Genomic DNA, 24051 nt, shown 5'->3' with positions numbered 1-24051 from the left:
CTACCCAGCAGAAGAGACGGTCCCTTTAACTTACGTAAAATAAAAAATTAAATATTGTCAGATGATAAAAAATCTTCGAAATGAGTTAATAAATATAAAAATAATAAAAATAATTCTTTCATTTTTTTATTCCTAAATTACTTCCTTGGAAACAGCAATTTTTTTCTAATAACCCCTTGTCGTGTTAGCTTTTTTCACACAAAAATATATAATAAATAAAAGTTAATAAGATGAGATAAGAGAAAAGTGGAGCATTTATTTTAAGAACTGTTTTATATAATTTTCGTACCAAATTTTTATATATTTAATAATAAATTTGAACGAATTTATTTAATAAACAATCAAATTATTGGCAGCAAATATGAATCATTATGCAATAATAATAACTTTATACAATATAATGTTAATAGGAATTTCTAAAACACATTGTTATTATTCCTAATACGTATTTTAAGCAGACACGGCATGAAAATATACTTACGGTCTCACTTAATAAGTTATCATCATCATCATCAGCCTATCGGAGCCCACTGCTGAGCAAAGGCCTCTTCTCACATGGCGAAGGTTAGAGCATGAATCACCACAATTGCTGAAGATAGATTGGCAATATCAAAATTATAATTAGAAATTATAAGTCCAGGTTTCCTCACAATGTTTTCCTTTACCTCCTGTCAGTGGTGTCTAAACACTCTTAGAAAGTACACATGACTTGGAGAAAACATATTGCTACTTACCAGGTTTATGTATTTTATATCCCATTAAATAGGAATATCCTAAAATTCTTAGTTTTTTTTTTAACATACGCATATAAATATAAATGAGATGTTGTATGTCAATTTTTTTTAATCTACTTAGTATACTGAATTTGTCCCAAAATTTATATACGTACATGTCAGTTTTCGGAAGACAGATGAGCCGAAACCTCTCAGTATTCAATGGATTCACCATGTAGGTGCCGGATCCAACGCATTGCAGGGAGATGAGCTTCAACAGTGCCTGGGATTTGCGACCCAGGTGTAGATTCAAGGGGCCCCTATCTGACGCGCTTTAAGCCCTCGCCTCCACCGTCCAATCTCCTCTCTCTACCTAGTACTACCCTCCATTAATTAAAAAATAAACCCCGAAAGTAATGTTATCCACATTAAGTATCAATAAAATATTAACCTAAGATATATTGACATTGCGGCTGGAACGAATGCTAAATGCCAGGCTATGTCGTCTTATCTTTGATGGTTTTTTCGTTATGTAACCAACTAATTCAAGTCAGCTGATAATACATAGACGAAATATAAACAAAATAAAAATCTGTGAAAGTCTAGCGCCCAGCATTGTCTGTAAGTTATTTCAATCAAATAATACATGAAGGACAATAAATTTTAAGAAAATAAGTTATTTCCATTAAGTATAATCAAATTAGTGACCTTTTTTGATTATATAAAAAATACCTGTACATTGAAAAAACATTCAGCAACAAATATATATTTTTGTTTTGTTATTGTAATCATCAGAATTGTTTTTCACGTCTCGTAACAGGTTTATTGTAAATAATCAGTTCACTTCCCAAAGTACAAAAGTAGAGGCTTCGAGACTTGTTTACTCTAAGCGAGAACAAAAAATTTCAACCCACTGATGACAACCGTGAACACGTTACCTGTCATAACGGTGACGTACAAATATATTGTTTCCTTTTATTAAGATAAAAATAATACCCCTTTATTTTAAATTAAGCTTCTCGTTGACGTTAGTAGATGGGATGGTAGTGAGAATGACCTTAAATCATAGTAATTAATGTTATTAAATTTATAAAAGCTCTACGCATTAACTGAAATCTAATGAATATACAGGTATGAGTGAGGCGTGGGATAATTGAGTTATCATAGACCAAAGGTGCATTTCATTATTGTGGAAAAGTGCTAATAAATTGCTAAAAAATATCGCATGAAAATCGATCTGTTTGAGAGCTACGATGCCACAGACAGATACACACGTACACGCACAAGCACATGAACACGCACACACAATTTTAATCTTTTAACATCCTCCTTTTTGCACCATGCACCTTATTTCACCATGATTAAAGGGGAATCCAAATTCAACTCTTCCATAGCAGCTTCAACAAGTACAAAATATATTTACACAAAATTTTCTACACGAATTCTTTAAACAACAACAGTCTCATTTGTCTTTATAATACAAACCTAATTTATCTCATCCAATTGCAGGTTTCTGTAGCAGTGTGTGAGATTGTTGTGCTTCTTTGGTGTAGCTTTCAATTATCTTTATAGGAAACAAAGATACAAACAAAAAAGAGAGATAATCAACATAGAATTTTCAGTTATTAATGTTCATATATATTCCTGCCGGGCGCCATATTTATCTTCATATAGAACTAAATCAATGAACAATTTAGCTTATTAGGTGTCTCGTTATACTAGCACAAATGCTTTCATGTTAAAATAACTTGAGCAACCTTAATATTCTAGGAAGTTGATCCTGAAGGCAGATGACGATATAATTAATTTTACTATGATGAGACAATGCAAATTCAAACTTATTTTCCTGGTGCTCGATCGGTATTAAAAAAATATATATATTTAATGTATTAATAATTCTACAGGTAAAACTTGTCTTGGTTATTAACTTTGAGATCTTAAATAAGAATATTGTTATGAGATAAAAAACAAAGTATGTGTAAACAGCACTGAAAAATACAATTTTGATCATTTTATCGTTATTTTTTTAACGAAAATAAACATCTATATCTAAATCTATGTATATCGGGTAAGTTAACCTTAAACTTAACTTAGTATTAACCTATCCTATCTTACATCAAAGACAATATCGCACTCAATGAAGCTTAACACAGTAGCGATTATTGCTATTCGAAAACTTTAGCAACCAAGTTATGTATGAAAGATTATACTGGATAATTTAAAAATACTTAAATACTTGTGAATACAGAGTAGTTACTACAGATCTCAAACTGTAAGGCTTTTTTCATCGTCTCATAATATTTCACTAAATACATAAGTATTTTATATACATACATAAATAAACACGAGTCACGTAAAATGTTTTTTGTGTAAATTTAAGTAACAATATTACTCGGTTATATATAAATAGAATATCATACAAAAAATTAAACTACAAAACTAGAATATTTTGTGATAAACAACTAAAAATGTTATATCACTAGAATTAAAAACAGTGATATGTTTTGTAAGATTTCTAACGTCGTAATGAAAATGGATACACAGCACGTTGTTTACACTTTGACGTCATTCTAAACGTAGTACCAAATCGAATCTAACAAAAGATAACAACAATTAATTTATCCAATGACTGATCTAAGTAATGACAGACATTTTCAGCACAAAAGAATTATCCTAGTTTAGTTATTATGATATATCTGTCTCGCATATTCCATTGTATGGTTGACTTAGATATAAGACGCGTCGGTTGTAGGTACACGCATTCGTTATCTCACGTTGGACGGTCGTGCACCGCTATATTAATTCTATTCTATCCGATTCCAATATAACTATGTATAAATTGATAATTGTGTTGGTGGTGTCCGCCGCGGTACTCGCGGAAGGTAGGTTAACTGTTACTTAAAGTCTTAAACTTATTTCCCTTAAGGATAAAATGAGTTTCCCGCATTACTATTTCATGAAAATCGTTCATCATAGTTCGTTTTTGCATTGTTTAATCTAATTGTTTTTTTCAATTTTGCGAATATTCTACGGTTGATTTAGACATCCCATTTTGATATCTAGTATATTACCCTGTGTATTGATAATAATTATCAACATTTTCATGAACCGAACAAATCTAAAGTTTTTTCATTATTTACCTCCGTACATACACGTAAATATTAATGCATGTACATATATGATATATGTATGTGCTAATCGATAAATTTGTGTATTCAACAACATTATCACATAGCGACTCAGCTTCTTAGTAAAATTGTAAAGACACTCACTCGTATTACATTAATGAATAACAAAATATTAATATATAAAATTAAATATAACTAACAGACGCTTCAAAGATTTATATTGAACTCGTAATCGCTGATCAAGAAGCAGGAAGATACTGCGGAAATAATATTTGATTGTTTTCAACATGCAGCTACAGACATAAATCGCTACAACCATAAAAGTAGTTCTGAATTGTTTACCTTAATATTATGACCAAAATATAATTTTGTGCGTACGATTGTATATGTCACGGCTAACTGGTTTCTATCAAACATCATCATCTATAACTGGATTTGATATCACTTAACAGTTTAGATTTGAATAATATATAATATATTTATAACTGTCACTTGAATCTTGAATATCATTACAGGAAGACCGTCGCTAGCAAAGGAATTGGTTGAGTCGGCTAAATCTGGAAATTGGGATCTTTTTCACGAACTGTATGTTTTTCTAATACATTTATACGATCATATCTATATTAATAATTTTATTATATATAATATAACTGATATCAGGTTAATACACAATGGGAAGAACTATGTTTCGGACTGTTAATTTACACTGAAGCCATATATTATCTCTTAATGAATGACTTTTGTACATAACATTTGAACTTTCTGTTGTCGTTTTGCAAGAACCAAATAAAAATATATAGATTTTGTGTGAGACATTACACCCTTAAATAAATTAAACAAAACAAAATTAGAATTGATTCATTCATCTATTAGTAATATTCAGTAGGAAGTAGCATAGATACTAATCTCAATATTACGTACAGTTATTTTGCTTAGACGTAATAAATTAAAAAGCTTAATTAATGATAAATAATAATAAAAAAAATCTAAATCCACAATGGATCATAAATGATCTGAAAACAAACAAAGCAAATTAGAACAAATCAATTATAACTTTTCTAAATTAATATATTTTTTTTTTTAATTTATAAATTTTATTCCAAATATTGTTTTTTTTGTTACTCGCTCAGTGGATAGCGATACATTTTGAACCTCAATATTGATTTAGTCACTCACTAAAACGAATATAACACAATTGAATTTATTATTGTCTTATCACTAGTAGGGGTAATGGAGAAATAATTTATTTTAATCAATTTTTTTTTGATACATATTTGTATTAATTTTTCCAGTGTGAGACAGCAACACGCTCTAGCTGACTGGGCGGTACGTTATTACTCAACCACATTCCCATCTCTAAACTTATAGATCAATGACCCATTTACTGATTCAATTTCAGTTCGACTTCACCAGCGACGTAGAAAACCTGAAGCCTGTTGACGGAGCAAATGTCAGCGGACATTCGATAATCGTCACCAAGCAATGGAGTGACGATGGAACGAATCATTCAGAACACGGAGAAGGGCGCGAAGTTATCAACGACAATGGCCAGGTCACGGTGCGTCGGTTCCAAATCTAACATAACATAACAAACACAACAAACAAATTCATAAAATATTAACTTCAAATTCAGTCGATGCAATGACCTCGTCTTAAAATATAAGTAGCAATAAATCAACAGATTCAAAATAGCTTTATAAAATGACGTGATTGATGTTAATTTTTTAAATAATCTAGAGATATATCATATCAATGTGAGATAGCGGAGACGAAGGGTGTTCTGTTAAATAAATATAAAAGTTGTTGCCCAAGACTAATGATTATCCTCATCTTAATATTCTTATTACTATTACGTAACATGCTATAAACTTCGCAATTATAAATTTATATTTACAGTAAAAGTAGTGTTGTTAATTTTTATTATTATTTTATCCTCAAAAATATTACCATATATATTTCGACTCTTTGTATTCTTCGAATTGTAACTAAAAAAGGACTTATCATTTTATATACGTTATCAAACTTTTTGCAAAAATATAAAATAATATGTGAGGTTTTTAATATAAATAGTACAAATTTATTAAACCATCAAAGTACTCTTTGGGTATAATTCAGAATGGTGAAGTTAAAAGCTAGGCATGTTGAATATACAAAGTGCCGGCCCTTTCAAAGATCTTGTCAAAACAATCTTCTGAGACAAAATTATTCTCTAGTTTTATTTCAATCTGACGGAAAATTCTTGGGGTGTACAACTAAAACACAATACAACAATTCGGAGACATTAAAAAAACAATCAGTTCAACAGAACTACATAATATTGTTTATCAAAAGTTTGAAAATGCTGAGGCCTGTACATCTATAACAATTCCTGGTAAAGGGTATAAAAAGATGCTTAATGTATTAAGATTAGTTGTGTCATTATTCAAAAATAGAAAAACTCAATTCAGCAACATCTATACCCAGTATCATAAGTCTGGTTTCGCCAAAGTCTGATAAAAGCTTTGGTTCTAATAAGCGTGTCATGTGCTTTTAATACCTACGTTCTTGATGAATTTAGATAGGTACACCTGGGCAAGTAACAAACGAGAAAAGAAGCTGAAAATGGGAGTTATTTAAATTAAATTTGTCTGATATTGATATAATATGTGATTGGGAATATTACTGTATTGTATTTAGTATCGTAAAAATCGGACACTTTCTATAAAGAGGAACAAGGCGCTTTTGTCAGGCGCTTTCAAGCTGCACAAAAAAGTATATACTTATTTTTCATGCCTGTACTTTAAATAATTTCATTCATATTCAAACAATTACATGGAAAGATTCTTATGTTCTTAGCATTGACTTCACGAAATTCCCTAAAAGATATAAAAAATATATATATGTCGAAGAGCCATGTCCAAGTTGATTATTAGGAGCTGTGACGTCAGCGATGTTATCGTCACATAACACTATTTCCACCTATCAGGTTATACATTTTCACCAATAAAGCACTCTCACTTACTCACACCACTTTATTTTCAACTTTAACTAACACTTAGTAATTTCTCCTGGATAGCTCTCACACCACCGTGTCCTCGCCACAGATGTCTCCGAATATAAATGGTTTTCGTGGAGTCATTACATTTACTCTTAATTTTAAATAATAACTTACAAAGATTATTCGTAGGGATTCAAATAAACAGTAATCATTACAAAAGTTTTCGTAATCAGTTATTAAACCAACTAAACTTTATATTGCCATTTAAAATTTAAAGAAATCATAATTGAATAACATTGGTTACAAAATGGTTACTGTTTAAGTTTGTGTTTTACTAAAACTCACAAAATAACTTATCTTTACATATTACAAATCACGATACGAATTGCCATTTACTTTCCTTCAATACAAATCGTACGACGATCTATAAAACAAATAATTTTGTTAAAGTTATTACTAACGCCTTGACATTGTTTATGTCACATCTACCCTCTAAAGTGAAATACATATGAAACAACTATACATATGAAACAACTACCCTTTATAATGGTTTTTTAAATGTCGTTGCGCCGACATATATTTATACCACGCAAAACTGGATTATATCAAAATTTCTTCCAAGCTGTGTCTACATGTGGGGTAATACATTTAAGAGGCACCTTACCTACAATTTGGACACCTGATATCAATAGTTGGACTAGGTAATTATTATACAGCGAACAGCCAATGACTTGATAGATACACTTCGAGTTTAAGACATGTATTTATGTTCTTAATTTATTTGAAACAAAGTTTTAAGAAGAAACAACCGGCAACAACAGCGTAGCTAATTATAAAAACTAGACATACATATTTTTTGTGCAGTTTTAAAAGGTCTGACAGAAGGTCGGTTCCATGAAAAGCATAACGCTTCTGTTATTATTTTAGAATAATAATCTAAAAACGTATATAAAAATCTCAAAAATAGATTTATGTAAAGTAATTCTTTACATAAATTTCTTTGTCTAAAACTAGCCAAGCTTCACAAGTACGCAAGTATTCAAAGCATATTAAAAGCTACTGTGAAAATCTCAAGAGGGATCTGGAATCTTGGACTATATACGTTTTCAGCGATATAAAATGTGCTGAAACGGAATTGCTGAAATTTTAATAGAGTAAAAACATATAAAGTAAATGCTTCGTATTTATATTATTTCTAAGTGTTCATCAAAAGATTACATCAAAATCACTGTATTTAAAATTAAACGAAAAGAAATTATTGTGTATCTCTAGTATGGAATATTAGGTAATATTAAATATATTACTAAGAACTTTCCCCTAGCATTTCAGGTACTAGAACCTTTTAAATAGGTGACTCGAAGTTTGACTTCCATAAATGGTTAGAGAGAGGGATGTCAACTGTCCTATGGAACTCGTCGGGACCATTTGCTTTAAAATAATTTAAGGATCCACTCTTTTCAGCATTAATACAAACGCCTTTGCATTAATTAAAGCAATTGCGTATATAGAAATATTTGAAAATCTAAAAATCTTAAACTGTAATCTTTTGAATTCTATCCTGAAAAGGTTTTCCAAGTTACCTTAAATTATATGAAGAATTAATAAAGAAACACATACTTAAGAGCAAGAATCAAAAACAATTTTGTTCTTATTAAAAGCGAAAACAACTTATTTTTTTTACTATCTTGATTGTAGCAAATCAAATTTTTTCATATTTACTAATAAACAAATAAACATGAGTTAAACTTCTCAGCATTACATGGATTCACCGTGCTAATTGCCGGGGCCATCGCGGTACAGGGACCGAAGCTTTAACAGTGCCTGAAAATTGCGTCCCAGGAGTAAGTTTAAGGCCCCCCATGTAATGCGTGTTAAACGCTCACCTCCACCGTCCAAGCTCCTCTCTCAACTCACCAAAGTTTAAACGACCCTACTAGAGTTACCTTCGAAGTACGTTCCAAGAATGAACTGATGTTAGTTCTTGGCAGATCTAAGTCTTTTAGCAGGTTGTAGAGAGATTTGGCTGTTATACCTCTCGCTCCTACTTCTACCGCGTACAAATTTACAACGAACATATTCTTAGTGAGTTCGTTAGTGAGCTCGTAATACTTGTTGACCTTCATGGCATGGTCTTTAGGGATGTTGGTTTCCCAAGGAACCGTGAGCTCTATTAGTACAACGCGCTTTAAAATTCACGTATATGAAAATTTGTCCGGTCTGGAGGCCGACGCAGAAATATCCTCTGGGATCTTATATTGCTTCTCATACGTGTCCATCATTAAAGTCCAATCCGAAGCCGCTTTAATAATAGAGCAAGGCTTCACGTTTGATTTTGTAGCCCTAGTGCCTTCTCTCACAAAACCTATTGATCGTTGGTTCGTGGTTATTTCTTTTTGCGTTCTTGCTACCGATAGACTAACCGCTTCACGTATGATTTCTAAAACACTATCGTGACGACGCGAGTATTGCCCGCTATCTAAGAGTACCCTACATCCCACCAGCAAATGCTTAACAGTTCCAACTGCCTCCCCGCCGACGTAGCAAGTTTTTTCGGTACCTTTGCCCCATCTTACTAAATTACTCTGATCTGGAAGAATCATCTGGAACGCATTGAGGTAAAATTTTAGCAGTGCTAGCGACCAATGAGGAATTAAAGTGCTCCATTTTAGTGCTAATGGGATGCAAAAATCTCCTATGTGTAGCCCCCATTCTGCATTTCTAAGCTCATTCAATGGATCTTATATTGTCTTGCCGAATAAAAGTCTTTAATATATCCGTATCTTTGGCCTTCCTACTTGTTACTTCTAACGTTGACAAAAGGGTTTTATTAAAATCAATGACGAAGAAAGGCCCATTCAGAAGTGATATTAGGTAATTATCGTGGATCCAACCTTTTTTGATTTTACCGATCAATTGGTGGAGATCTTTTAAAAATCTATTTGTTATTTCTTCTAAGAATGAAGTACGACCTATATTATCTATCTTACGATCGAAAAATTTCAATGGATCATTTTCCGTAACCGTAGAAACGCATTAACCGCCTAAATATAATCCCGGATCGTATGAGGTACATATTGTATTCCGCCTACCATGACACAGACAGTGACATTTATTTTGTTTTCTCAATCATCCGTCCACTCACAGGATTTATCCACTTCATCCAATAGTACTTGACAGTGTTTGGGCTTACGTGTCAGTAATGCGAGGTCGTCATTGAAGGCTAAAATGGATTCTGTGTACTTATTCAAATTTAACTTTAAATAATTCATTTTCGAATTTTTGGTTACACATTTTCGCCATCTTGATTTTATAAAATCCTTTTTTTTATACTGTTTTGAGTTAATATATTTTTTTATATTTACTTATAAGCAAAGCAATATAAATAATCGTATGTACATTTCAAGAATACTGCATATTTTTTCTGTTATTTACTTTAATATGTCAGTAGTCTTCCTAATGATTCACTGACCGATGCTCACATCGTCTCCACGTGATCGAAATTACCTACAACAAATTACAAAAACAAACGTTAATAGAAGATTACATTCAACATAACGAATTAAATATATTGAAATGCATTTTTTATGAGAATTAAAGAGTTTATTTGTTGTAAGTGAATATAAATTTAGGCGTAAAAATAAGGCTTCAAAGATAAAAAAAATAAATGAATGTAGTGTTTCCAAACAAGTCCATGCTTGGTCCAAATTACTCTGTCACACTTCATAAGGTGGTAGAGTCCAGCTGTGGTTAACTTATTACAGCTCGATAAGGGGCTGGCTCGACCGAGGAAGAACCGACCACACTCTCACAGAATGTTGGAGTTAAGCAGAATTTTATAGCTACCTTTGCACTTTCCTTTTCCTTCCTTTCCTCTCCCTCTTTCACAATCATAGTCGGCAACCTATCCGCAATATGCCTTGTGTTTCAGATGTCCATGAGCGACAATGACTACTGACCATCATGTAGGCCGTCTGCTCGTTTACCATCCTTATCATAAAAAAATACATACGAATAGTTTTCCGTTTCTTCTTCAATAACATACGTAAATAATATGTTAAAAGCTGACAAATTTAACGTGACGATGCTAGCTTTCACTAAGCCTATAGGTCCTGTAAGGTTGACCCGAACACGCCAAGAATTATTTTAGTCTTTGGCGATGTTTAGTGATAAATGCCTTCTATTTTGTATGAATAAATTATGTATCTTAAGGTTTAAACATTATAGTTTTATAAAAGAAATTTTGAGCATCCTCTCTTCTATACTCTTCAGTATTCTAACTTTTTTATAACGTTATTTATTTTATTACTCAGAATATATTTTACTATCTTTAGTCAACAAAACCTACGAATGCTATAATTTTGAATGATAATGACTTCACACTGTTTCCGTTGAAATGATATCTAGAAGATTTTTTGTTTTCAAAAGACTTTTACAGCTGCTTTTGGATCGTTTGATTTCATTTTCAGAAATATAAAATCGCTAAAGCAGAATATTTGTGTATAGAAACCGTCAGCTTTATGGTATACAGGCATCACAAGGGGACATAAGACACAGGTATGTAAAATATAATACATAAATGACTTTCCTTAACCATAAAGGTTGCGTTTGTTTGCAACCATTTGCTTTCAATTTGGTTTATCCTAACTCATGGAGCAAAAAGCATTAGATCAATAAAAGAAGCAATCCGGTTAGATCATCGTGATGTTTTGTTAACGCTCGTGATCCACGATTGTATTATTAATTACATATAATTATATATAGGCATGAAAAAAAATACATTACTCTGATATACCTAAACATTTCAACACTTTAAAGAGAAAAAACATGAAATAAGAAACGTTTACGACGATCTCCGTTGAATCCACAATCACATTAAACGAAAAATGTCTAAGATATAAAATTATAAATGACACATATTTATAAGAGATACTAAAAATATGTTTTTATGAGAAAGAAATTAACTTATAGTGATTTATAGTTTATATACATGTAGATTTTTATATGTACTATTGCTTATAGGAAAACCTATCAGGGGTAAACAAGGTTAATAAGGTAGCCGCCAAGTAGCTTGTTATAAATAGCCTTAGAATATCGCTGTATTTCTAATTTTTACCCGCACTGTGTTAACAGTGACGTCAATTTAGCAAAAAGAAGAAAAATATGTTTTTTGTCTATACACGATTATGATTTAAATTAAGAAGACTATTAAATAAGAGGAAAGAGGTTTTATTGAAATTCTCAAATGTTGATATTATAAAAATAATATGACGAAAGGAATATATCAGTTTCGGTATGAAGCAAAAACTTTTGTCGATCATTAAATATTAAATTTGTGACATTATCAAAATTAATTTATTAAAAAAAATATTTTTTTACCAAAAAGGAATGTGTCAAATACAAGTGTTATTACAGTTTAATGTGATCTATCATAACGAACGTTTTATCCAGGTTAAGAAATAAAAATAATTCCTCCATTAAATTGTACAAATATTATGTACATTACATTGTAATTTTAGTAGATATTAAATCCTGTACACAAATAGTATTCTCATCGTTTACCTATACATATATTTCACCGTTTTTCGCTTATAAATCTTGGAATGGGTTTTGTTTTATTTATAAAAAAACTTTAAAACTGTCGGTATTGAGTTGACGATGCGAGCTCTTAGTACTGCCTTACGTACGTACTATGTATCATTCGTTTTCTCTGAACTAGTTTTAATATCATAAATCGTGAATCAGTGATGAAGTTAACTTTATTACTGATAAGGAACATTTAGAGCATCAATTAAATATGAATCACTGAGTTACACTAAATTGTGAAAAAAAAAATTTCAAACCTTTTAAACATATAGCAACAAAATGTATTGTCAATGGTAAACATGTTTCACTTTACACCATTATTCTTATACAGATTCTTATATCCACATATAAATAGGAAGGTAACCCTTATAAATCTAGTCGTACAAATAAAAAAGTCAATCAAAAAAAATATATACGTGTACAGTATAGAGTGGCATAACTATACATAAATTAATACAAATGAGTAAATTATACAAACTTTTAAGAGAATTAAAGAAAGATTAAATAATACCTAAATATAAAAACATGTTCAGAAATAAAAACGTCTTTACGCAATTGGTTCCATTAAATGAAAAAGTTTTAATTTCAAAAAGAGTTTAATAAATAACTTATCTATAATATTTCATATTTAAATACGAGCAATATAAACTGTATATATATATATTATATTGCAATAATCTTGCGATAGTAAAATTATATATTTTAATTCAATAAACAGAGTCATTATTTACAATGACATATATATTTTTTTCCTCCTAAGCTTCCATTATTGTATTTGGCAAACGTCATGTGGTCAGGTAAAAAAGGTGTGTACTGTCCATAAACAAGAAAAAAATAATAAAACTAACTTAACGAAACAGTAGGAGATTTTAGAAAATGTAAGTTTGTTGGCATGTTTTTAAAATATATAAAAAAACAATTTAGAAATCATGGTTCTTATATTTAACCGAGGATCTCAAACTGCTATTGATATTGTATTTTACCCATCCCTAAAATTTTCTATAATAGTATCCGCGAGAGCCATAAAAAGCGAGCCTTTGTCACGGGTCAATCACCTTAACCAAAGATAAACAACAACTGAAATAGACAAAGTCGGATGAAATGACATGCGTCACGTTTATGTATAGTGCATCGAAAATTATGCCACCAATACTAACTCACCTTGAACTTAATTCAGATAAATTCTTATGTAAATACATATTTTGATACCGATGACAAACACAATATTTTGTACATTTAAGTTTTAAGTAATTAATTTAAATGTTATCCCGCGAGATATTGATTTATTTGAAGTTAAATTAAATTTGTTGTAACCTTTAAATTAATCTCATTAAGAAATTGGAAAAAGAATCGGCTGACAATTTACCCAAAAATGCGTCAAGACAATTAGTGCTAGGAAACTAATAGATCCTCGTGATGCGGGTAACACAATTGTAGCCTTTATCACCTTGACTTTGATAACATAATTGAATGTAAGGGGCGTGTGATAAGCGATGTGCTTTAGCATTTAATAATGTGCGATCAGATTATTGTAACATAAGACATCGGCCATTCGAAGCAGAATATCGTGTTTGAAGAGCTTGTGTCCGTGAACAAAACAATATGAAGGTTCTATTAATAAGTGCTATCCTTTTACAGGCCTGGTGCAATGGTGAGTGACTAATATTATATACATCAACTAGTTTCTTCTTATTTATATTAAAATCAAAACAAACATTCTTTATTATCATTAAATGTTACAATATTCATTAATACCCACACAAAGTTATATGTTAGTTGAATATGTATAAGGATGTTAGTCTTAGGACGTAAAACAAAACAGAAACAAATCCTTTTTGGTGATCGGTATGCGGCTTGATAGCATATGATTATTACGACGAACAAACATCGGATAAACCGACACTCAAATTTACATTAGATTTTTTTGTGACAGAAATAATATTGTGTGTTAGATTTCGAGTGTGCGAAGAGAACGCACGGAAAATCTGTAAAGGAAAACAGGCTTTTAAGAACTAACAATATTTTTATTATATTAAAATGAAACGGAAAACCGTATGTTGTTTTTTTTTTATTCAATCTAAACGTAGGTGTAACTTTACGTCCAAGCGTTTCTCACTTATTCTTTATAATATAACAAACGTACAAATTGTGAAATTAAATTAAAACATACAATTTAATGCTCATATAATCATTAATAATTTCCATACTATAACATTAATAAAAAATATATATCTCTCGAAGTAGAATACTTAAAATAAAAAAATTTGACCACATTTATAAATACCCCCGTGACGTCATTACAATACTTGTAATTGTGGCTCGATTGACGTAAGCAAAAAAATTTTTAGTCCATTAAACTAATTGTCAAAATCATTTTAATAAACATTAGATGGATCGTTTATAATCAATTATTAATATATATAAAGCATACTAAGTAAAAACTGTATGGGGAAAAGCCGTGAATCATGTGTTTGAAAAGGCAATTAGATGTGATTTCGTAAAACATTGGTTTATTTACATATGTACTTATTATAAAACCAAAAAATATATTTTCCATATCGTTCTCCGATGTTTTCTTCAGTACAGAGATTTAAATTAGTCTTTATTAAATTGTATAGTATTTAGGAAGACTGTGAAGGAAAACGTCGTGAGGAAACCTGGAATTATAATTTCAAATTATAAGTTCTCCGTGTGAGAAGATGCCTTTGCTCAGTGTTGGGCTCCGATAGGCTGATGATGAAGGGAAAATAGTATAGATTAATGTTTGCTACATTTCCAGGAATATTTTTTCTAGGGTGCAAACGCTTATCTAAATAATTGCATAAAAACCTCATAAACCTTTTTTTATTTTTGTAAGAAAATGGAAACTCTCGCGGTTTCAGATTTCTATGATAGTTAGAGTACATATAAGGCTTATCATAAAAAACAAACAAACCATGAACAAAATCCGGCTTCGCAATCGAAGCTGCGGGTAGCGTTTAAATAATTTCTGCTAGTACTATGGCATTAGTAGCAAAACTAAATATTACCAACATTTACTAAAAGAAAGCTGGTAAAGCCTATTAGTTACTTTTGCTAAAAACCCTAATGAAACATCTTTGAAATATAACAAAGGTAATCTTGACGGGTAAAATAAGAGCATAAAATAAAATATTTCATGATAAACGTAGCTTAATAGCTCAATTTCTTTCTTTATTTGTTAGTAAATACTATGACGTCATCCGTCACCAACGTTTTGTTTACCCTCATACCAAACTTCATAAAAATCGGTAAAATCTTGAGCCAGGATACGTAAAACACGGATGGAAAAAGTTATTTTTTTTTTCTTATATATTTTTTTTAATCAGTTCCAAATTCAAATTCGACCGTGAACTAATATTTTATAATAGTAATAAAGAGAATGACTTATATTTTCGCTCATCAATTATATACCGTAACGACGGCGGGAAAAATAAAATTATAACGCCTTTACATTGAAAACTAAATGGATTTCAACACGTATTTATATTATAACAATATATAAAGAGTTATATCGAAACATTAGTAAATAAATACATATTAAGAGTAATTTATATGTTAAATAATTTATGACAGAAAAGGATATTTTTGTTTTATATTTTACCAGAGAATAGGTTTAATATTAACATTTATTTCAGAAAGGAATTATTAAATGAATAAATTATTGAACGTCACTTAAACAAAATAATTGGATTTAAAATGTGGAAAAACATATATCTATATAAGTAACATAAATATTTTCCTCAATAAAGTAAAATAAAACAGATTTATTACAACAGTATATCAGCTTTATTTGTATTTATAAATTCAAGACACCCATTAGGAACTATCTATATTTTTTTTAAATTATCCAAATTGCCAAAACAGTTCTCCAAATTTGGAATTATTTGTGATGGCAATTAAGAATACAACAAAAGATTGATTGGAAAGTCGAAACGGGTTTCGTCCGTTAGGATTTTTGTTAAACATAAATTATTATTATATTTTTTTTAGATAAATAAAATTGTCATCTAACATAATTAAAGTGTCGAGAGTTTTGAAAGGAGTCGACGAATTTTAGGAGCAATGTGAAGCACAAGCCTAACTTGAGTAGATATTTCCCGGTACATATATCGAGGCCTATATAAGATTTTTATTGTTATAAAACATATAGAAATATTTATTTTTTATAATTGAAATTTATTTAACATGCACCAACTCATGAATGCAGACCGTTGAAGCCTGTTTTAGTTGATTTATCATTGTAATGACATTATTAATCGTGTTTTGAATTACATAATAAATGTCAGATTTAAATACATCTTTGAATGTTTAATCAATTCGTCCCAACGATTACGAACGTCCTTCCCGTTAGGGGTCAAGATTAATAACCCAGTATTGGTAACACAGATAAAACGTATACGAGGGCAGCTTCCTTAGGATGAGTGTTCAACATTTTTTCACATCGTAAAACTATAATCTCTACGATAAATTTTTAACTATTTTATAATAACGAGATAAAAAAAATCAGTTTATTTATTTACTAACCAACAAAAGTAATACAGATAATTACAATGAAGAAGGAACTGGTTGATTTATCTCCTGAGAGAGATCTCTGTTAAAAATCTCTGAGCTACTTATATATTTAGTTCCACTTGAAATGAAACACTTAACATTGTAAAGTATATAAATTTATATATGATTTTTTATGTATATTTTAGAAGAACAACATAATTCAGGATCAGCTTTTGATAATTCATCTTCCATTCAACTAAGTATATATTGAAATATGATCTGATATATTTTATGTAACTCGGATTAAGGGATGATGGAAAAAGAAAATCCCCAAAACGTCTAAATTACATACAAATACATTTATATCAAATAACTTAATCATTATACTTTTAGTTTTAAATGATTTTATGTTCAAATAGTGCTAGTCTACAGTTTGGTGTATCGTTTAAATCATGCTTCTCGTATAAAAACATAGTTTTTATGTATAAAATTCATGTTAGCGTAAAATTAAAATGTGATATTTATTTGCTCGTTAGTATACAGTTCAATGGCACTTCGTAATAACCGGCAACATACATCGCACTTGGAGCTTTGATTTAGATTTTAGATTGTACATTCATACAGAGATCATTGGCTCAAGTTTGGAAGGAAGCGGATGAATTGGATAAAAACAAGTCTGGTATATATATTTTTTTAATATAACTATTTACAGTGTTACAATGACTACCTAACGATATTGTGACATTTAAACAAATAGTATTTATTCCAGTTTGATTATAAATATGTTAACTTATTTAATATTGTGAGAATAATAAAAATAATGACAACGCCCTCATTATATAATCTCAACGAGGACCTACATATATTTTAAAAATATTTTAGTTAAATTTTAATTGAGTTGGTACTCGTGCATTGTTCAAAACGACGTGAGCAAAAACCACGTGTACGTGGATTGTATGTGGATATTAAAGTGAATAATATTATTGACCTTGACGTCATAGTTTTCAATAAACAAAAACAGCTCTTGAACTCATTTTATCGTTTATCAATGTATGACAGTCTAGTCGCTGACCATGATCTTAAACAGATTTAAATTCACGATTAAATTATATTCAATTACTGAAGACTAGAAATTGTTTTACTTACAAATGTATTTATTTTTTTGTAAGATTAATCTTATATTAATATCCTCTTCTGCCAATATAAAAATAATACTGAAAATACTTAAATTGAGTACTAACATGATTCATTTACACAGCTTTATAATGCGCAGCAATATTATATTAGTCACGTATATTTACTAACAGAACGACGATATATCGCGATTTTTTCCAGTACATTTATCGAGACTGTAGCAACAACAGCATTTCAAATCGGGAATTTTTAATTCATTTCATTATTAGAATGTTATGTTTAATTTTGTTTTGGAGAAAAAAAATATAACCATTTTAAGTGTATCAAGAAAAGAAATTTGTTGGAGTCAAAGGTGTTCTTAAAACATTATTATGACTTAAACATGACTTATTCTTGTAAATTACTTCGTACATTTAATATTTCCGCTTAAACACGAGCTCGAATCGTTTTATAAAATTATAATTTTTATACCGAAGTTTAAATTAATCGACAGAAAAACTGTATTCTCAGTACGACCACTTGTTTGATTTGTGTGCAAGAAATTTGTGAAATCATTTTGATTTATTTCAAATAGACTATGATACCCCTTAAGGCTAAGTTTTTCCAAATGACCTGGAATATTAGTGAATTTTTCGATTTTAGGTGTCCGTTATAATAATTATCATTAAATTGACAAACCATAAATCTAATGATCATTAATATTTTAATCGTTCTCATCATTAAACTGACGGTCGTAAATCATTATGTTATCTCACTATTGATACAATTTACCTGAGCATTATGTTTAGTTAGTGAAGAATTTTAAGTTATTAGTTTGATAAGCTAATATATATGATTGTTATATTTTTAACAGCATGTTTCAAACTCAGGTTTGCCTCGTTTATTATATACGTATAGTATTTTTTTTTTAATTAAATATTATGATGTTGCGGGTAGACTTGTAATCATAATGAATGTAATAGATAATATCGTCTGCTAACGGAATCTTTTTGATTTATAACGTCAACTTATCTCTGAGAAGTGTATGTAAACTGTCTGATATAGTATTATTTGTCCACAGCTTACCCAAAACCGAAAGGTGTAGCGTCATACGTGTACACTGACACAGACGGTAACAGGTACGGGGGAACTTACGATCTGGGGAACAACATCGCCCCATTCAGCGACCCCATTATATCGTCATTCAGTGACCCTTACGTCCCTGAATTCTTTAACAACTTCGGCAACATACTTCCACAGTAAGACCAGAAGTACATGCTTGGTACTATGGTGGTGGTGGTGGTGGTATTTGTGTTCGACTTCATGTTAAGAATTTAGGGTTGTCACGTATAACATTACTCTTACGTATAAGATCGTTCTAGTATAAAATTAAGTACACATTAAGTAGCGAACTAATTTAATGCATGTATATTTTTTTTTTTAATTTATAGCGGTACATCCCTAGCAAGGACGAAACGGAGAATTGATATGACTCGTTTGCGTTCTAGGTAACCTTAAAAGAGTGAAAACCTGTTTTAGAAACCTTTACTCTTTACTTATCTTTCTGGAGACTAACATTTTCTGATCTATCGCTTTTAACTAACGAGCTTTGAACAATTCCTTTGTGTGCTGTCAAATTTCCTTGTATTACAGGATAGATTTAAAGAATCAGAGGCCAGCGTTATTAAACGATCCGAGAGCTTTTAATCCTACATATCAACGGAGAGGATATAATCCCTCTTTCTCTAGGTTTCCGTTCGGGGGATTCCCATTCGGACCATCTGCTTTCAACGTGAATCGGTTTGGTGAAAACGCCGCTTTCGCAAGCTCGGCCATCGCACCAGGATACAGACATCAATCGGCCATTATAAGTCCCGCGAACGCCGTAAGAAACAACATCCTATTGTAACAATGGTTCAAAAACTAATAAATGCATATTCGAAAATATTTATAAACAGGTCCAATCGTAAAAATATAATAAACATACATTTCGCGATTTAATTTATTAATTCAACGTAAATATCTATGAATTCCTCAACGCTCATAAGTTTCGGTTTTATAAAAACAACGTATTCATTTTTTATCACAATAAAGATTATGTTGTATAATATGCTGGATAACTTCAAAGATTACAATTTCCAGGACATTCCGAACGTTTCTCTTACGGACAGATTTGCTGAACCATCTGATGATGGAAAATTCTACAGCGTCTCCAGCTCCTCGTTTGCATCATCCGACAACGATAATGGCAAACTGTCAGGTTTCAGGCAAGCCGAAACTGTTGTTAATGACAACGGCAAGATAACCAAGTACCGGGTCCATAGCTAATTAAATTCTTGAAGCGCCGCAATATTGGTAGTATGTATTTAATGTATCAAGTAATGAATTTTTATAATGAGGCTGTGATTCTCAGATATTCAATGTATTAAAACAGGCGCTTGTCATTCATGTAATAAAGAAGTATTAAATTTTATGTGTATTTTTATTGTTTTCCACTTATGGTAACGTGTGTTCGATTACAATGTTATGTGCAAGAAACTCGTTGTTCATTGCAAGGAAAATAATTCCGATATGGTAAGTTATTTCAAGATGTACATTAAAGTGGCGTGTAGTAAAATAATCGTATTGCTCACACACTGCAGCCTTTACAAGTCAAGGTTGTTTCGATAGCATCATCATTTTTTGCTGCCTCGTAATAAGTTTTGCATCACAATAGAACGATTTGTTTAAGTTAGTCATAGCTCAATTTAACTTGGCAATCTTGCCATCGATTTTTATTCTCGGTGTAGTGCTTTCAACAATCCAGGAATTACCTCTTGGTATGCACCCCCTAGGACCGTTTAATTCCCTGCATTTTCTGCAGTAAAATTCTCTCACTCCATCGTCGCCATAGCCTCTATTTGTCTTCGTGTAATCAGGTCTATGTCTATGAATGTTGCTGTCTTGATTCCACCAGTTTATGTTATTGTAAAAGCTCGATGGTTTGAACTGATTCAAGTCTAAATTTGGGTAGCGATCGTATTCGTCTCTCGAGTTTCTTCTTATTGGTACAAAATCTGGATAAACTGTTGTCTTGAAACGAGTGTCCGGGGTTCTGATTTTTGTTGTTTCAACAGATTTATAGGCTGCCACAACTGGTACTTCGCCGCTGTCATCTTTCTTAGAGCTACTGGTTCCTAACGAGTGCAAAAAACCGCTCGAGTCATCTGAAATGATCTCAAATTAATATTCATTTCTTTAAATATATCTTCTTTAAGCGAGAACTCACCGTTATTATGTATTCCTTTGCGATGATTGTTCCTCAGCTTTGTGGACACGACGATTGTGTGCTTTACTTCCACATCATCGTCTTCCTTGCTCGAATTCGTTACGACGGACGCTTCTTCCTCTCCGAAGTCAAGTTTGGATGTCACTCCGTAACTTGCGCCAATAAAACCTACGAATTAATTTCGGATGTTATTAACGACATTTCAATTAACTTCAAGAGAAGATTTTCAACGTTGTTATAATATTTTTTAAAAATTCTTAATATATGTATATGAAAAATACTTAACGAAAAACTGTTTCTTGACTATTCGTTATGTGCTGTACAAAGTTACTTGTTTTATTAGAAATACACATAGCTCAGAACATTTAACAGTATATTTTCTTGGAATATAATAAGATTTTTTTGTCTAATTTATCTTAGTTTCCTTTAATAATCTGGCTACGAAATAAAAACATCTTAATATATTTTTGAATGACATGTGTATAAAGGAAGAGAAAAGTTCTTCTTTCATAGTCTTTACGTATGTATCTTAAAATATATATAACAAACTATAACGATACTAAATCCCAATTCCAGACACAGAAACTCTCAAAACTTGTAATTATTAAAATAACACTTTTAATTAATAAATTAAATTATTATTTGCTTCGTAGATAGAATATTAAAACTTTTTAGTACAGTGGTAATACAGATTCTATTTTATAATGTATAAATCAACATTCTCACCCAAAGTTAAAAGGAGTACAGACAGCGATCTCGTCATGTTTACGTTTCAAAGAAATCACAAAGTCAAAGTTACGTGTCCCCACGTTTTATATAAACAACGCAAATTACACTAAATGATGTCGCAGAGGAAGTAAAGCAATTACTTTTGAACACAAGAAGATATGCGATATTTTAATCTTAGTAAAAAATCTTGTTTTGTAGGTATAGCAGAACTGTAGTTCATAACTCTACATTAAAATAAATACCGCTCACACAGATGAGTAGTAGGATACTTGTTAAATAGCGTTGAAGGTAAATGACATCAAAAATCTCACAGTAAACGTGAAAGCTTACCTTCCAATTTGTAAAAGAGATCTATTCATTTTATTTAGTTTTACATAAATTTCATCATAAAACGCTCTTGCTAAAAGAGTATTGAGTAAATTTTTATACTAAATCTTAGTCTTATTCATAAATCTTAATCTTTAAAACATGTCTTTGTAAAAACTAACACAGTTTAATGACTAACGACCACGATCTAGACAACTGTCTTAAAAGTTATTCTGTAATTTATTTGAGTTATAAAATAAACGTTGATGACTTCATTTTAATTGCTAAATATAAAGCTATTTAAAAGACATTAAAATTAAATAATATTATAGTTTTCTTGATATTGTTTTTTTTATTATTGTTATTCATTGAAGTATCTAAAAAATATCTTATTTAACATTACCAGCGAAAAAAAACCTATGCTGATTTAAAAAGTTCTGACTGTCAGTAATAAATGCTGTAACAAAAGGAAAATATCATAAATCAAGAAAGTTGTTGTATTTTTACTAACATAGGTTTTGTTATTCCCAAATATTAAATTAGTTTGCAAAAAAAATTCATTTATAACATCTATGTATTTGGACGCCATCTATAGATCAACACTAAAACTATCTCAAATCTAATATACATACTAGGTAAGTTAAGACCGCCATCTTTTGTTATTTGTTGTAAACTAAACACAACTAGCCATTAAGGTAATGTTTCTTGCTGTCAAAAGCAGATGGCGCTAAAATAAATTGAAATATATTAAGGCTCTATAAAAACTTTCTTAATACATATCCTGATTCATGAGAAATAAATTTTATAATAGTTTAGAAGTTATTTTTGATTATGAAAATAAACGCCAGGTTATTCGAATATAACCAAGAATTATACAGACTTATTTTTTTTTATTTACTGTCTAAAAATTAAACCTTATAGTAACTATTAAGCTGTTATCCGAAAACGATACGATACAATCTACTTCATTTAAAAAAAGTAAACGCCCAACGTGGGGCTCGAACCCACGACCCTGAGATTAAGAGTCTCATGCTCTACCGACTGAGCTAGCCGGGCTTGTGATTTAAATGTGAAAATTATAAAACATTTAAAAAAGTTTATAGATGTCCCTTATAAAAATAATTATTTCATAATATACATTCCAGTATTACTTCAAAACCAAAACCTATAATTTATACATTTTTATACAAATATGCTATAATCCTAATTGAAAAGCCTTTTTCAAAAATCAAAAGTAATTAATACTAATTCGTATTAGATACAGATTTTTATATATTTTTGTTGAGATATATAAATAGTTCAGTAGTGAATAAATTTTAAGGAAATAAAAAAAAGTATGCTATAGTATACATGGAAGCCTTATAGCCAGTTCTAGCTTAGATCAAAGCCGGCGGCGACTTAGCTTTGTGACGGATGTCCTCTTGGATACAAGCTTGTTGACATGTGCATATTGCACTCACGATCAAAGACTCAAATACGACTACAGCCTCAAAGCCTCCGGGCAATGTAAACATCCTAAGACCTTGCTGACATATACATAGTTAATACATAAAAAGTACCCTTTTAAAACCATATTGTAAAATATATATATGCTGTTGTTCCAAATTCAAAAAGTCAAAAACATATTCTAAAAACTATGAACAATGTTTCTTAGTATAATCGACGAATAAGAAAGAAGTTTATATTAAAATTATTAGTATGTCAGAAAATATGGCGTACGTT

At 30.5% G+C, this 24051-nt stretch overlaps 3 protein-coding genes and 1 non-coding gene across 6 annotated transcripts; 2 read left to right on the top strand and 2 right to left on the bottom strand.

The window, feature by feature from the left end:
• Positions 1-3438: 3438 nt before the first annotated feature.
• On the top strand, positions 3439-5755 carry LOC116778890 (uncharacterized). The gene is made up of 4 exons (XM_032672966.2): positions 3439-3595; positions 4357-4426; positions 5134-5167; positions 5241-5755. Exons 1-4 carry the CDS (start codon positions 3544-3546, stop codon positions 5418-5420), a joined length of 336 nt encoding a protein of 111 aa, XP_032528857.2. The 5' UTR covers positions 3439-3543; the 3' UTR covers positions 5421-5755.
• An 8143-nt stretch (positions 5756-13898) lies between these two features.
• On the top strand, positions 13899-20497 carry LOC116779088 (uncharacterized). Of its 3 annotated transcripts, none has more exons than XM_061529729.1 (4): positions 13899-14052; positions 19108-19165; positions 19680-19911; positions 20169-20497. In XM_061529729.1, the coding sequence occupies exons 1-4, from the start codon at positions 14004-14006 to the stop codon at positions 20352-20354; spliced, it is 525 nt and encodes a 174-aa protein (XP_061385713.1). In that variant the 5' UTR covers positions 13899-14003; the 3' UTR covers positions 20355-20497. The 3 variants fall into 3 exon arrangements, with proteins under 3 accessions (XP_061385713.1, XP_032529142.2, XP_061385712.1); XM_032673251.2 differs by having other exon boundaries at positions 19108-19285; positions 19776-19911; XM_061529728.1 differs by having other exon boundaries at positions 19108-19285.
• Positions 20490-22165, bottom strand: LOC116779087 (uncharacterized). The gene is made up of 3 exons (XM_032673250.2): positions 22021-22165; positions 21295-21462; positions 20490-21232 (listed from the first exon to the last, which is right to left on the bottom strand). The coding sequence occupies exons 1-3, from the start codon at positions 22055-22057 to the stop codon at positions 20769-20771; spliced, it is 669 nt and encodes a 222-aa protein (XP_032529141.2). The 5' UTR covers positions 22058-22165; the 3' UTR covers positions 20490-20768.
• Positions 22166-23312: 1147 nt separating this feature from the next.
• Trnak-cuu (transfer RNA lysine (anticodon CUU)) lies at positions 23313-23385 on the bottom strand. Its single transcript has one exon. It is a non-coding gene; the product is annotated as a tRNA-Lys (tRNA).
• Positions 23386-24051: the final 666 nt, after the last annotated feature.

This window comes from Danaus plexippus, chromosome 6, assembly GCF_018135715.1.
Source record: "Danaus plexippus chromosome 6, MEX_DaPlex, whole genome shotgun sequence".
NCBI classification, from domain to species: Eukaryota; Metazoa; Arthropoda; class Insecta; order Lepidoptera; family Nymphalidae; genus Danaus; species Danaus plexippus.
The sequence above is the reverse complement of the archived record's forward strand: the minus strand, read 5'-3'. Positions and strand labels throughout refer to the sequence as shown.

Bases quoted from the DNA above. Each gene is read 5' to 3' on its own strand.
- LOC116778890 (XM_032672966.2), top strand. From the start codon at position 3,544: ATGTATAAATTGATAATTGTGTTGGTGGTGTCCGCCGCGGTACTCGCG. The intron at 4,427-5,133 runs GTATGTTTTTCT...TAATTTTTCCAG, and splicing joins TGGGATCTTTTTCACGAACT to TGTGAGACAGCAACACGCTC. The intron at 5,168-5,240 runs GTACGTTATTAC...ATTCAATTTCAG, and splicing joins ACGCTCTAGCTGACTGGGCG to TTCGACTTCACCAGCGACGT.
- LOC116779088 (XM_061529728.1), top strand. From the start codon at position 14,004: ATGAAGGTTCTATTAATAAGTGCTATCCTTTTACAGGCCTGGTGCAAT. The intron at 14,053-19,107 runs GTGAGTGACTAA...ATTTGTCCACAG, and splicing joins TTTACAGGCCTGGTGCAATG to CTTACCCAAAACCGAAAGGT. The intron at 19,286-19,679 runs GTAAGACCAGAA...CTTGTATTACAG, and splicing joins TTCGGCAACATACTTCCACA to GATAGATTTAAAGAATCAGA.
- LOC116779087 (XM_032673250.2), bottom strand. From the start codon at position 22,057: ATGACGAGATCGCTGTCTGTACTCCTTTTAACTTTGG. The intron at 21,463-22,020 runs GTGAGAATGTTG...ATTAATTCGTAG, and splicing joins TGTACTCCTTTTAACTTTGG to GTTTTATTGGCGCAAGTTAC. The intron at 21,233-21,294 runs GTGAGTTCTCGC...AGATCATTTCAG, and splicing joins CAAAGGAATACATAATAACG to ATGACTCGAGCGGTTTTTTG.